Genomic DNA, 16,062 nt, shown 5'->3' with positions numbered 1-16,062 from the left:
TATATATACTTACCAAGTAAGTATGAATCAGAGCCCTCTCTCCTCTCCTTACTTGGGAAGAGGGCAGAAACAATTGAACTCCTTGCTGAAGTTGTTACTCTCTAACCCCGAAAGTGGGCGGGACTAGTACCTACACCGACACTAGCGCTACCAAGATTTTCAACATTTTTAAGCTCCCTGCGAGTGAAACTGTGTACAATGTAATTACGTACTTGGTAAGTACTTATATATATAAAACATTATTTTATCATGAAAATGTTATATTTTTAGGGATAAACTGTATCTTGTTTTTATTTACTTTATAATTTAGATTTGAATTTGTATTTCTTCTATTTCAGATGTTTCTTTTCACACCTAAACTGTATAGTCAATTGGTCTTACATTTAAAAAGGGATAACTTTCAAATTCTAGACAATTTTGAGATTAAAATTTTTGCTCACTAGATTTCACATTCTAGATGATATGTCAAAACATGCTTGCTGCAAAATAGGAAAGGCCCTCATTGCGAATAGTTCCTCGTTTGACGAGTCGGTTATGAGCATGACTACCGATCACAGAGTCTGGGTTCGATATCCACTCTGCCAACATGAAATCAGGGGAGTTTATTTCTGGTGATAGAAATTCATTTCTCGATGTGGTTTGGATCCTACAATAAGCTGTAGGTCCCATTGCTAAGTAATCAATTGGTTCCTAGCCATGTAAAAATATCTAATCTTTCGGGCCAGCCCTAAGAGAGCTGTTAATCCGCTCAGTGGTCTGGTAAAACTAAGATATACTTAACCTTATTGTGAATGCTAAATATATTTTCTCTTTTGCCAGGGCGAAGTCGAGGAGAGCGACCTGGAAGCAGTTTGGTCTGATGTGGATTTCTCCTTAAGTGGTCAGTAGCATAACGCCATCCAGATTATCCGGGTGACCAACAGCCAAAACATTCAACATGACAACAGAAGCTAAATTGGACTGTGCATTTGGTCCAAGGTTGTCATATGTTGCTGCTAAAGCATTTTAGAGAAATTGATGCTGCAGCATTTGCTTGCCTAACCATTCCTTTGAAGGATTCTTTTCTGGGTAATAGCCAGGAAAGGTTTTACATGAAGTGATTATTAGTTAACTACTAAAGTAATTATTAGTTAACTACTAAAGTAAGTAGTACAGTATTAATTGATAGCCCTTTATTGTAAGGGTTAAAGTTCATGGAAAAGATGTATTTCATTGTACTCAAGTACAAGGTTTCTGTTATTAGGCTTTTATTTTTTATGAATCTTAGAAAAGATCTTAATCTTGGCAGTGGATTCTGGAGATGAAACTTGAAATCCACTCCCATATAGTCGTTGGTTTTAATCAAAGAGCACAGCTGCTAGTTTTTTATGAAAACATAGTAGCTCCTCTTCTAAATATTGTTTAGCCCTTTGGGTTTCTTTTTCAACATTTGGTCAATTTTGTCTGGTAAATGGTGGGGGTTTTACATGTGAACTTCAGTACCTAAATTATATCCACGAGAATGTAGGCCTTGCATGACCATAATTTTCTTAGCGCTGTAAAGCTGTCCGATCACAGTATCTAAAGGACGAGGAACATGAAATTACATGTAGCAGTTTACTAAAGACAACTTTAAGAAAGTGGCTTAAGAAGTGGAAATTATTTATGTTATTTTGTGCATTTTCCGCTTGTGTACTAGAGCTAACATGAACATATGAAAGGGTGTGTTAAGCCCTTATTATACATTTTCTAATCTACTTCTAGAAGTAATGACTCCTTGCAGCAGTGTTGGCCCTTTATTATTCATGCTGTAAGGAATCAAAGTCTCTTGCTTACATTTTTTGAAATTTATTAAACCAATTATGCAGTTTTTCAATTTGTGTAGCCAATAGTTGACTTCCAACTAGTCATGAGTTTCCACAAAGTGTTTCACCACTTTAAGTAAAGACCTCGACCTGATGAGAACTCGGGCATAATTCACCAAAACTAAAGGATAGATAGGAGACCTCAGTACACCTCTAGCTAGTAAAGGTAAAACCTTCACTACCATTATGTTCTAGGTGTTTGTTGTAGCTACCAATGACATGTGTCCCGGTGCCATCTCATATGTAAATGTCATTTTTATTTCCACATGATACTGGGTTTTTTTTTATTTGTTTGCGTAGATGATGACTGAAGTATTCACATTTACGACAGGTAGACATTTACTGGTTAATCTTATTTAAAAAGTGAGCACGTAATATTAGAGATTTATTATTTGAAAAGGAAATGCCATTTACTATATACAGTAGTAAGAGTACCTGAAGTACAACAAGAACAGTGTATTATTCCCAGGACAATTACTGTCATGAAAATAGAATGGAAAAAATATCAGACAGTGACAATAGTAAGAGCTATTAGATAGGCTTCAATTGTGATTGCGTTCATTCTCCACCAAGACTATTGCCTCTGAAGTTGTGTATTGTTCATAATTTTTTCCATTCTCATTTCAATACAATTGCAACCAGCTTAAAATTGCCTCTCAAAAGAGCTGCTGAAAGGTGTAATTGCAATTGCATCCTTAGGCTACAAAGCAATTTGTTTCTGGAGTTGCACAACATTCTATAGGGGGATGACCCAAGAGAAATGAAGCCCTGAATCTGGCAGTGTGAAAACGTAAAGGGGAATGAGGACTCATCACTTTTAATCATGTGAATGGAAAGCTTGACCTGAAGACAGGAAAGGTGGTGATGAGTTTAAAGGTGACCTAGGTGTCTTTTATTTTGTAGGATATTTTTTTCTTTTAGAATAGCTCATTAATTGACCAATTTCTTTTATTCCTCTTGTTATGATGTGATGACAAAATATATTTGCCATTAGCCTTATTGTATTTTGCATGGAAGGAATTTGTTACATGAAGCCTGATATCAACTCATAATCTGTACTGAATATTTGAAAGTACTATATAATATCAGGGTATTATGAATTACTCTATGTACATATTGTAAAGTGATGGTTGTTAGTCCAGTGTAAAAATATGGTAGAGCAGTCAATATTCATCATGAAATGGACCTAATGATTGTTTTTTTAAAGTAAATTCAGTGGACTTTGATCTTGTAGGTCAAAGTAGTTATAGTGAGCTACGAGAGTTAACATTAGGGTCAAGATGTCTTCTGTTATTGTAAGAGATGAGAACGTATTTTTGTACTTGTTGTGTCATAGATGTAATGTTGTACACATCCTGTAGCTCTTTCATGTCCCCATTACCTACAGTTCATCAAGGTTGCTGTGTGTGTACAGTAGTTATGATAGGATATATGTAATTGATACAGGTACACAATCCTTAATCCAAAATTCTAAAAACTGAAAAAAATTTGTGCAGAGTAGAACATCAGTTCATAAGGTTGGTAGTTTGGCCTAATAATGGCTGACCTGAGTCATTTAGGTGTGTGCTGCTACTCAGATTATTTTTCTTACTGAATCCCAAGGACTGACCTTAGAAAATCCCAAGATTAACAAAAAATCTCTAGATAATAAAATAATTTTACGTCTCCCAAGCCTTAGAGTTGTAAATAATCTCTCTTCTTTAACCAATAGGTATTAGTACATATGCACACTGTGTGTGTGTGTGTGTGTGTGCGCATGTGTCCATAATGGTGTAAAAACTGTGCAGTACAGATAATACAACTTAGGGAGACAAAAAAAAAATTTGTTGCCAAACACATGGAATAAAGACTGTGACCAGCAGGTAAACAGAACAAGGAGGGCCCTTGAAAGAGAAGGGGATTAACATTCATAGAGAGATTAGAGATAAATTTGTTTTACAGGTATGTCAATGCAGCATTAATAAATGTCTTTTGAAAAAAAAAAAACTTTTGTTGTGGAAGAATCTCTGAACCAACAATTTTCTACTCAAATTAATGGGAAGGAATTCATTGTATTCTTCATGTAATCAGTATTTTAAAATACATACGCTGTTAAAAACTACGTAATGTATTCAAAACACACACACGTCATTGTCAACTTCATGTGAGCAAAACGTTCTTCTTCAGACAGAGTACAGCTAAAACCTAATTGGCCGGCTGGTTGCCATGGAGATCTGCTATCCAATGACTGCCCTCTACTTCTGTTCTATTTATCGACGTATGTCGTGAAGGTATTAAATTTTAATGTTGCCATGATCAGGATTATTTGACTGTTGATGGCAAAAATCACTCGATAATATGCCATATATAATGATTTCTTTTTGAAAACAAGAATTTAAGATAATGTTAACTTTGATATATTGGTATGAAAAATCGCACAGTGTGTCATAGTGTTCAAATGTACAACTGTAAACTGATGACGACTTAGTGACAATAAAGAACAAACCTCTCCAAGATCAATATGATGAAATGTATTTTATTAGTGTTACTTATCGTTACAATTCACAAACTATTGTAATTCATTGTGAAATTGAATGAGAAGTAAGAGTATAAGATACATTCAACTTGTGAATTTTAACGATAAGCCTGTAAAATATAAAATACATTTCATCATATTGATCTTGGAGAGGTTTGTTCTTTATTTTCACTATGCTGTCATTAGTCTACAGTCGTACATTTGAATACTATGACACACTGTGTGGGATTTTTCATGCCACTACAGGCAGTCCCTAGTTATTGGCAGGGGTTCCATTCTCAGCGGGATCCTGATAACCGAAAAACCCCATTAACCAAAACGGCAATTTATGGCGCATGTGGCACCAAGTTTCAGTTAATAGCGCTGACAACCGGTTAATGGTGCCTCTGTTAGTGCATGTTATGGCACCATAATTATATTATTGACACCTTATGGTGCCGATAACCAAAATTCAGCCAATTATAGCGCCACAAATTGCTGATTTTGTGGTGCTTAAACTACCGCCATGAAACCGGATCACCATTAACCGAGACCACCGATAACTGGGGACTGCTTATGTATAATAAAGTTAAAATTGTTCTTAAAATTCTTGTTTTCAAAAAGAAATAACTATATAAAGTAAATTATTGAGTAATTTTTCCCATCAGCAGTCAAATAAACATGATCATGGTAACATATATTTTTGCATTTTACTGAATGTTTTTGTTGAAAATAATGTGTTGGTGAACATATGGTCTTAATTGTCCCACTATTTTATTATTGATGATGCTAGTTATCTCATATTCATGTAACAGTAGAGTAATATAAATAGTAAAACAATGAAAAAAACAAAAAAACTGCTTTTGCTGCACTATTGACTTTTGATTATGCTCCCGACCCCACAGTTCTGATATCCGAAAAATTCCAAAAACTGAAACACATCTGGCCCCAAGGATTTTGGATCAAGGATTGTGTACTTTAAAAGTAAAGTGTACAGATGGTAGCAAATGCTCAAATCTTTGTTGCTGATTTTATAGGAAAATTTAATGCCCTTATGCCCACAGCACAACTTACTAACACTACTTCATCACGCATTCTCAGATTCATATTTATTGTCACATCTAGTCAATAATTAGTGGTTTTTCCAGCAATTATTACAGAATAAGAAGTGGAAATTCACTTGGTAATGTGTCACTCTGTAGAAGTTAGACCTTTTTCACCTGTACAATTTATGAGGGAGAATTTCATTCCTAGTGTCATTATAGGTAAAAGTTAATTATATATTACAGTACCTTGTGATGAGAATTGATTTGTTAATATTAAATATAACATTATTTAACAAACATAAATAAGATTATTTTCAAATATTTTAATGAATGTGAAAGATTTGAAAGCAAGTGTTTCTTTACAGAATAATAATACAGGAAGTGTAAATCAGCTGAAACCAGTTTTTTGTTACATTGTGGTGAGATAAATTAGGATAGCTTTTATTTATTTGGTTAGGGCATAGATTACTGTTGTTGTATGTTGGGTTTTGTGTATTTTTTTGTAATTATGATGATTTTTATAAGTCAGGAATATACAGTTTTTCATAATTGATTGATTTTAATGTTTGAATCCCTTTGTATTGGTTTATATTGTAGGTGTGTTCTTTCCTCTCTATTTTTGTCCTGCTGCAATTTATAAATATATGTTATCCCTTTGTGATTTCTCGATTCAGCTGCTGTAACAGGAAGGTGTACTCTGAAATACGAGAAGGGTCTGTCGTAAGTGATGCTAATGTAAGAGAGAAGCAAACTCAGATCAAGCCATCCTCATGATGTATGGCAGAATTACCCATTACCTATAACTCATCCTAACTTTAGTGTGGGTATTGATGTACATATTCTGCACATTTATGGAATTAAAAGGTGTGTTCTTAAATGAGAGGTGAAGAATGCAGCAAGATAATATTAAAGAGGTTCTATAGTTAAGTGGGAGGAGACCAAAGAAAACAAAAAAGTGAAGGTAAGAGAGCAATAGAGCCGTGAGCTGAATTTACTTTATGTAAGAAATCACCCTGTAGAACTTCCTGCCTCTATTTTCACACCATTCATAACTTTTCATCCCTCAAAAGGCAGCTCTGTCTCTACCTTTGAGGGTTTAACATGTCCCTGCTTTCTTGCTTTTTTCAGGGTTTGGTTAAAGTGAAAAGAGTAAGCAAATTTATCTAATACAAAGGATGTCTCAATCCTCTTTAAATAATTGTTTTCCTTTTGGTTTATAGCATAGTCTACCAACTTTGACCATGAAGGTTTTGTTTCTATAAATAAGATTAAAAAAAAAATTATGTGACCCTTAGGTTGTGAGTATCAGTTGATGCTGTCCTGACTTCAAAACATTATCTGCAAGTGTCTTCCATTGGCAAGGAATAGTGGAGTTCCTCATCAGTTTTCAGTTTCTTCCTCACAGGCAGGTACCTCTTATGGCATGGTTTTCATGGCTCATTGTGGACAAAGCTCTGACCAAGGAAAATGACATTTCAAGGAGTTAAAGAACAACATTCCTTCAGATTGGCTATGAATACTGTCTGGAGCAGACAAGGCTATCAGAGATGGATCTATTGATCTTGCAGCTCTTCCTCCTTGGTAGTATTAAAGAAGGGGGGAATTGTGGTGCTCCTTTTCAACTTAAAGGGTTACACAGACACAGAAATCGACCCTTTTCTTTTCGCCGTTGACCCCCCTTTACTGTGAGGGAAATTTATTTGGACCCCCAAGAGGAGTCCACTCAGGTTCTACTGTCAACAGCAAGAGTCTTACTGTGGATAGATCTAAATCGAGTGATTCTAGTCACTCGATTTGTTTGGGCCATTGCAAGATGCAGGTGTCAATCTTCTATCAGCGTTTTATCAGGCTAAGGGGGCGCTTTTCCGAACTGGTGTCTCAGACACATGTCTATTCTTCTGAGACATCTGTGACCCAGTTGTGGATTTCCTCCTTAATCTGAGGAGGTCTAGAATATCACGTCATCGTCCATTAAAGGATATCGAGCTACACTTAACTCAGTGTTTAAGCCCAGGAACTTAGATCTTTCGTCAACCCAAATCTTAATGACCTCATCAAGTCTTTCGATACTTCCAAGCAAAGGAAGGAAGGTCCGGTCTCCTGGAACCGGTACATAGTGTTTAAGTGGCTGACAAGTCTCTCTTTTGCCTCTTTTGAACCCCTACATTCCTCTTATCCGAGAAACCTTTTCCGGATGACTCTTGTGGCCTTGACTACTGCTGAACGTATTAATGAGATCCAGGCTATCGATAAGGGGAGGTTTTCACTAAGAGACAAGGTTTACTCCTTTCCCTGGGATTTTTAGTCAAGAACGAGGACCCATCGAAGCACTGGACGTCCTGCTCTATTAAGAACTTAACAGACTTCCTCGGCTGTAAGGGGCTTTCAGGTAATTACCTGAACAAAACCAAAAGGATCAGAGGGCCACCCATTAACCTCTGGTGTTCTGTTAAGAACCCGTCTCACCCTCTGATTAAGGAAGCATTGTCCTCCTTCCAGAGGGACTTAATTTCTGAGGCAAACTTCTCAGAGTCAGGTGGACTTTCTGCATATTTTTAAGTGAAAGCTCTTGACGTTGGGATAATCTGTACCCCATCAGCTTTCAGGCACAAGATGTTCCCTACTCACATTCTGCAATTGACCTATTTGAAAACTGTTTGTAATTACAGTACCTTGAGTCATTATCAGTGACTGGTATGGTATTGGGTGAAGACACCTAGGAATTTCTCGAACTTCTCTTTGCCTTGTAGTAAGGTGTCAAGTTTTGGGGAGTCTTGGAGGTACAATGTACCGTGAGTACCCACCAGTTTCAGTGGATGACAGTGTTGTCTGGTTGCTTTGTATATTGCTACTGTGCTAAGGGCAAGGGCACTTTTTTTTATGCCTTGCTAGCCAATGGTCATATCCTCACTGCAAAGCTCCCACTTAAGTAGAGGCTTCTTGCAGCTCAACCACCATGCCACTACAGGTTCAGATCAGCACCAACCAGAAGCAGTTTTCACCTGCAGTAGCTCTCTTACCAGCTAAGGAAACAAAAAACCTTGTTTCAGTGCTAGCGACTTTTTTTATTTCAGTCATTACCATTCTTTAATGTTTAGGAGTAGCATTGTCCATTTATTCCGCCTCCATTCAATTTGGGATTCAGCTATGCAATTACTTGCCAAGTTACTTATATGAAAATGATAATTTCATAATAAAATTAAGTTTCATTTATACTTACCAAGTAGTTACCGAATCAGGACCCGCTCTCTCCTCTCAGATTGACATAAGGGCGCAAAAACAATTACGTAATATATTTGCTAATTCATTAACCCTTAAACGCCAAGGGGTATGATAAAAATCGTCTCCCGTATGCCGATGGGGTCTCGAAGTGAGCGCCGAAGCGGAAAATTTTTTTTTTTCAAAAAATCACAGCTCGCTTAGTTTTCAAGATTAAGAGTTCATTTTTGGCTCCTTTTTTTGTCATTGCCTGAAGTTTAGTATGCAACCATCAGAAATGAAAAAAATATCATTATCATATATAAATAATGCGATATATGATAGCGCAAAAACAAAATTTTATATATAATTGTATTCAAATCGTGCTGTGAGCAAAACGGTTAAAGCTAACGAGCTAATTTTTTTTCGTTATATTGTACAGTAAATTGCGATAATTTTGGTATATAACACATTGTAAAATGATCAAAGCAACACAGAGAAAATATTATCACAAAATGATGCATGAATTCCTAATGCGAGGACGTAAAAAAATGTTTTTTTTCAAAAATTCACCATAAATCTAAATATTGTTCTAGAGACTTCCAATTTGTTTCAAAATGAAGATAAATGATTGAATATTACTATACTGTAAGAGGTTTAGCTTACAATTGCAGTTTTTTACCATTTCGGACGAGTTAAAATTGACCGAATATAGAATTTTTTTTATATGCAAATATTTCAAAAATGAGAAAAGCTACAACCTTCAATTATTTTTGTTGTATTCTACATGAAATTGCGCACATTTTCATATATAAAACTCTATGAAACGGAGCAAATATTCTGAGAATGCGACGTACACATTTCGGAGATTTGCGGCGGAGAATCTGCGCGCGGAGGGAAGGAAAGTTTTTTTTTTAAATTCACCATAAATCTAAATATTGTGCTAGAGACTTTGAATTTGTTTCAAAATGAAGACAAATGACTGAATATTACTAGAATGTACGAGTTTTAGCTTACAATTGCATTTTTCGACCATTTCGGTAGAGTCAAAGTTGACCGAACGTGGTTTTTTTTCTGTTTATCGTGATTTATATGCAAATATTTCGAAAATGAGAAAAGCTACTTTGTGCGGTTATGTAGGTGTAGATTGAGACAAAATGCTCAGGTATCCAATGAGAGCTGTGTTGTGTTACATGGACCGTACTCTGCATTATCTGCCTGAATATTGTTGCCTGTTAGTGTCCACCAGCAGACCAAAAGATGTGTCTAAAAACCATTTCCTTCTGTCTTCTTGGGGTAATCAAATGGGCATACCAGTCATCCAGGAAGAAGCACAACTTATCCCTATTTTCTTCTGTTCTTCCAGACTGCAGACAGATTGTGGCTGTGTTCATCTTGGTATAATTTGATGGAAGTGAAATACATGGAGGAGTAACCTATCCAAAGGCCACAGCTGGAGGATGAGGCCCTCTTGCTTTTTTAACAGACGAGTTGCTGAGTGTAGACTAATAATATTTTTAATTTTGTGTTGCTTTCTACCTACTGAGATGTGTCTCCCATGCAGACATGGGCAACAGGATCAATTAATTCTTCAGATTTATGTTCCTATACAAATACCAAGCTAAGCACAAGGAACTGTCATCCTCTGTCATTGATATGTGCCAGACTGTAGAGGAGGTTACAGGAGTCATACTACCCTGCTCATACACATGAATGGGAAGCTGACATCACCCGTGATGGATCATCTTTGCATTCTCTCATAATGAACATGCATGGCCAGTATGGAACATGGCAGAGGTCACATCGCAAGTTCAGTAAGACAAAACCTCTTACCTAAAGAGAAAGATTTTATACTTGGTCTGATGAATTGACTTGAAAAAACTGCCCCAGTTAGCACCATAAAATCTTTTGTGGTACAGGCCTGCATGTGACTTCCATTCCAGATACCTGTCAGCTGTGAAGCCACCCAATGGATTTCAAAATTCTTTAAGATAATAACAGAATGCAAATTTCAGACACTTAAGACGACAATTGATGGTTATATTTAAGGATGTCATAAAAAGCCAAGAAAATCACGGACTGCTATTTTGAAGACTAATAAGGAGTGAGGAATGTCCTAATGCCATACAATTAAACACCATATAAAAATTCATTACTTTTATTTGGTGACCCCGGTGGAGTAACTACAGAACCATCACCAGCCCTCTATAGCAGAGAGAGGAAGACGCAAAAACTACGAGAGAGACATCTTTTGCCGGACTGCATCGCACACGTTCATTGATGAAGAAAAAACTCGTGTTATTTCGGCGAGTGTTTATCATCTTTTCTGAATATTTTATGTGAATTAAAAAATACAATGTAATTACAACTGCAAAAGTTATCCCTCTCAAGTTTTGCACATAGAGGTTGCTTAGACTTTTAACCCCATTAAAAAGGACCACAATAGCTTTTGGAACCCCTTTCATCTATTGGCAGAGTCTGTGCAACATAGCACCAATATTACATAAAGGATAAAGCCCACTCTATGAGCGCACAGTGTCTGCATACACTTAGCTTGTGGACATATCCTTGTCTATATCTGCAAAACCAAGACAATAGAATTCTAATCTACAGTTTCAAAACAACATACCAAGAAGAGAGTTTGGGGTTTAAGTTATTAATCAAGAAAATACTTGACAAGTATAAACAAACAATGTATATCATGATAGCTTGGGTTAAATACACGCAATGCTCATGATTATTTGGCAATAGTTCCCGTGGTATACATTTCGCCAGACATAGATTTAGAGATGCATTAAATAATGATGGTATGTTTATGCAACGCATAAGCAGTGACGTGACAAGATAGAGTGATGTGGAAGCAATGCATCTGTAAACCAGTGTCTGAATTTGCAAAACCACATGTTGTTTTTAATTAAACATACATAAAAATTAGCTTAAAAATAATAGCTGCCACTTGGGGCTGTCAGTTATATAAGTTAGAACATACATAAAGTGTTACAAAAGAAATAATCCAAATAAAAAACATAGTGGCATAATCTGCCCTACATCAGTGATTCAAGTTACAAGTATTTCACAGATAATTCCTAATTTGGTACAAAAAAAAGCTACATAAATTAATGAATGCTACATAGCATGCTAGGTATACTTAGATTAGTAGACCTTTTCAAGGGCATCCATCTCTAGAAAAGAGGTGAATGCTTTTAATGCTACTATTATGCTGTGTCCATGTTACAGTAACAGTTAACCTACAGAAAGTCAAACGTTTTTCAAAGAAACCTGCACATATACTGACCGCACCCTTCATTCAACTTCAACTAACCCCTCTAAATCCCTTTAGGATAATAGAGCCCAATGGTGCACTCAAATTTTAGCACGTAAACTGTATTTTTGTTTGCAGTAAATTTAACGACTAAACAGTATTTCATGACATATGCAAAGCTGATTACTAGTTTCATATTTGTAGAAACAAATTTCATATATAAAAGATTTTACGCATTTAATTCCCTATGGTTTTCCATTGGTAAACAATTAAACTTTCTTATATCGAGGATTCAGTATAACAGAATTTTGTGTTTACAATCACCCAGACATGAATAAAATTTATCCTCACAATACTAAAACTTTTCAAACAAGCCGTTACCGAGAACAAATCAAAAGTGATAATTATTTGTCAAGTACAACCCTGTAACTTGCGTGCCCACATTTTTCACAAAATGAGCACTGTACAGAAAGGATTAATTACTTTTGTACCTTTTATCATTAGGCATCCAAATGAAGAAAAATAAAGTACAATAAATAAATAGAAATGAAAGATGAAAATCCCACGACTGGTGTGTTTTCAAACTGTTAAGTATCAGTAAGCCCATGGCTTATGGCACTATACTATAGCTACACTATAGTGAGGATATGGGCATTGCAAATATGTCCATAAAAAATTTCAAAAAGCCTTTTTTTAATCCTAAATGTTGTTCAATTTTAGAAGTCCTCCTAATTGCATGCTGTGAAGAACACTGATGTAATTTGAAAAATATTAAACTGCCAAGAAAACATTTCAGGACAGACTCGGCAATGGCCACATCCCTCTCGATTAAAATTGAATGGTGAAACACTTTTGCCAAGACGACTTCCAATGTTGCCAGTAGAATTTCCAGCTGATTTCATGGGTCAATTTAACATGAAATACATTCACTCCATAAGGATGGGAATGAAGGCTCATCAGTTCTTACAATTCACTAGAAGTAATCTGGAGGCTCACTTCCAGTTCTGTTTTACGACAAAGAGGGACACGGTCTGACTTCCACCAACTAAAGGAAAAACTAAACAACTACACCAGCTACCTGCTGCTTACCTTTGTAGGAAAAGACTCCAGCAAGTTAATCTCGCTTATTAAGTCGCTTATGCCGCAGTCAACTTAAACTTCTATTAAATTAGGTACAAGCAGAATGGCTTGTGGACGGAACATGATAGAGACATAGAAGAGGAAGGAGACTCTTGCCAAGCAGCAACGACTCAGATTACCACGGTTACTTTTGGCATCTGCCTGTTGGTACTTAACATTAATATATTGACAACAACACACAGAGTGTAGGTATTAAGACAATCCTTGTTTGCATCACTCAAGACAAATTCTGTTAACCATGTTGAGTGATGGTGACAAAGAATTACTACCGGCTAGTAGTAATTACCATACCAGACGTCTGAAGTCGTGGCTGCTCGGTCTTTTAGAGAATCCCATCAACATCTTCTTAAGCATCAACATCACAACCGGTTAGTGAGTTTGCGGAGATGTTTCTTTAACCTCGGTTAATTCAAGTTAAATCATTTAACATCCTATTGATAAGAAAATGTAATTAAGCTTTTAGGTCAGAGTTAAGGCGATTGTCAACCTTTTTTGTTATTGTTAAAAGTATTTTCTCCGGAGCACCATTTTCTTGTTTTATGTTTAGTTTAATGTATAGCTGATGGTTATTTTGGGTTACATGAAAATGTACAAATGGTACTTGGAATATACTGTACACAGAGTATCAAATACAACTGAGTGGATACCTTATCATGGTGAAGAATTTTGTCCAAGTCCTTTGTTGACCTTTTATCAGATACAGTATATGGAAATACTACTGTATTGCCTTCACCTCGGATAACAATCCTTTATATATTTCTATTTGGCCTTCAGTAATAATTGTGCTAATTCTCCGACGATTCAACAGAATCTCTTGAGGTGCTATCACAGCTATGAAAAAAAGTCTTCCTCTCTTTCCACATCACTTGCAACAAAGATCCTTCTTTGCCATTCATCTTATACAATTTTAAATCACTTTTCAGCCCACTTCCGTTGAGTCACCAAATATCCTGTTCTGATTTTCCCAGTATATATACTATTTTTATAAGATATACTGTACAGTACATCTATCAAGGTATATATTTTCCTGCCCTGATTCTCAAATTGCAATCTGAATTTCCTATAAACCATTTTCTTCAAGGCATATATTGATATACAGATGGGCTGGGAGCAGAAGAGTCCAGTAATACCAAACTTCCAGGCAGATTTTGACACTGCATTAGAGAAAGCAACTGTAATTTTGCGTGGACTGGGACAGACTTCCTCCATGTCTAGCTGCCTTAAGAAGAGTGACTGTAAGCCGTGTTGGTGTAAGGACTTGAGTAAATCGAGGAACCAGTGGTGGAGTCCTCCTTTCTCCTGCGTCGCCTTGAGATGAGGATGAGGATGGCAGCTATGACTGCTACCATGAGGATAAGCCCGGCAATGGCAATGCCGATTGCGAAAGTCTTTGGAGAGAGACAGAAGGTGTTGGGGTCTTCCTCGATCTCCTCTCGAATCGGGGTCAGCGTCTCAGCGGCGCCCTCTGGCTCAGGGAGCTGGAAAATGAAAGATCATAAGTAGTACATGGCATTTGGAGAGAGGGACCTCATTTGTACATGCTTAATGTGATTACAAAGAGCATTTAATATTTGTAAATTTAATATTCACAAATGCATTTTTAAAACATGAAGTACAATAGGAGATGCATATGCTTTACACTCCCGTTACTATGTTTTAGTCCTTTTCATTTAGGATAAATCTTACTCATTGTTACAGATAGGTGAGTATCCAAATAAAAAATTTGATTATGAAAATTTATATAACCATTGTTTTCATTCTGACCCTCAAACGAATCAGGAACACCCACTAGCTAATACAGATTGCAGGGTGCTACATCAAACAAACTTCAAAAACAAGTATATATGACAAAATTTCCAGTCAAGACATACTAGTTAGTGCACATTCATGAATGTAGAAGGATTTACCTCGTCGTCCTCATTGACATATAAGCCAGTAAACACTTCAATTGTAAGGTTCTCATCCACCTCAGCTTCAACCTCCGTCAGGTTACCGTTGCCGTCGATTTCATTAACATTCCTTCGGCGACGGCGCAGGATGTTCCCACCCTCTACACAAACAGGAGGCTGCAAAATGAAGATTAAGCAAAGTTATTGGAAACATGCAAGAGTTATAATAAAGACACTTGCTAGTGTCTTGGTCATAGTGGCCAAGCATCAAGTGACATATTTGGAGAACATATTTGTACATATACGTATATATCTTTACATGACTTGCCTTCTTGTATGGGAAGTTACACAATTTTTGTTATACAATCAACAGATCCTGGCCAGTTTTTATTTGGTCACACAAGAAGTATTATAATGAAATTACGTATACAGTGTAACTAAAGTAAAATGTATTGCACTAGATACAAGAAATCTAGTTAAAATATATTGAGGACTAGAGATAGAAGAGTGGTTATAAATACTGTATAGTTACAAAAGATTACAAAATAAATTGCAGTACTGTGGCTACATCAAGTTAAATTAATGACACATCCATAATACTGTACTGGTCTGTGGCTGTTGTCAAATACCATCATACCAAATTCCATCTGAAGGAGGTTTTTAAGTTCCAAACACTACTGCACCAAAAGGCCTAACACAAATATTTGTGTAACTCCTGCATTTCTTAAAACCAACATTTTCAACTCTGGTACATTTGCTGTGACTTCCAATTCTCAGCCATTGGGCTTTGTTTCCTTGTTCCATGTTCTGTAAACAGTCTAGTTTTTACACAAGGCGTAATTTGTTTCAGCTAAAATCATCTTTGCAGTGATCCCATAATAACCTGAGTTCAGGACCCTAATCCAAGTGTTAACAGTAGGAATGTATGACTCAGTACATAATGAAAATGGTAACATGAAACTACGGGAATGATGTAGTTTTATGAAATTAACAACATCCAGCACAAGATTATTAATTTATCCTTGCTGATGTCAAGACGTGCATAAAATGTGCTGTACAGTATACACATATTGCCTAAAAGCTAGCTAACAGAGATAAATATTTACTATAAGCACTCAGGGTTTACAACAGACCTTCTTACACAAAGGAATCATCAAGTATTTCCTCAAACTATCGTACCTAATGTCTT

General features: G+C 36.2%; 2 protein-coding genes across 6 annotated transcripts in view; one reads left to right on the top strand and one right to left on the bottom strand.

Annotated features, from left to right (window-relative positions):
- Positions 1-6,045, top strand: part of LOC135208032 (anaphase-promoting complex subunit 7-like) — a 114,992-nt gene extending 108,947 nt beyond the window's left edge. For all 3 annotated transcript variants that reach the window (XM_064240151.1, XM_064240149.1, XM_064240150.1), the window contains one exon: positions 820-6,045. In XM_064240151.1, coding sequence (XP_064096221.1) covers positions 820-877 — 58 coding nt within the window. In that variant the 3' untranslated portion in view covers positions 878-6,045. The remainder of the gene's footprint in view (positions 1-819) is intronic.
- A 4,679-nt stretch (positions 6,046-10,724) lies between these two features.
- The window catches only part of LOC135208031 (cuticlin-4-like), a 132,752-nt gene continuing 127,414 nt past the window's right edge, over positions 10,725-16,062 (bottom strand). For all 3 annotated transcript variants that reach the window (XM_064240146.1, XM_064240147.1, XM_064240145.1), the window contains 2 exons: positions 14,892-15,050; positions 10,725-14,462 (listed from right to left, as the gene is read on the bottom strand). In XM_064240146.1, coding sequence (XP_064096216.1) covers positions 14,205-14,462; positions 14,892-15,050 — 417 coding nt within the window. In that variant the 3' untranslated portion in view covers positions 10,725-14,204. The remainder of the gene's footprint in view (positions 14,463-14,891; positions 15,051-16,062) is intronic.

Source organism: Macrobrachium nipponense, chromosome 34 (assembly GCF_015104395.2).
Source record: "Macrobrachium nipponense isolate FS-2020 chromosome 34, ASM1510439v2, whole genome shotgun sequence".
NCBI lineage: Eukaryota > Metazoa > Arthropoda > Malacostraca > Decapoda > Palaemonidae > Macrobrachium > Macrobrachium nipponense.
Note: the sequence above shows the minus strand (reverse complement) of the source record. Positions and strands in the feature narration are given on the sequence as shown.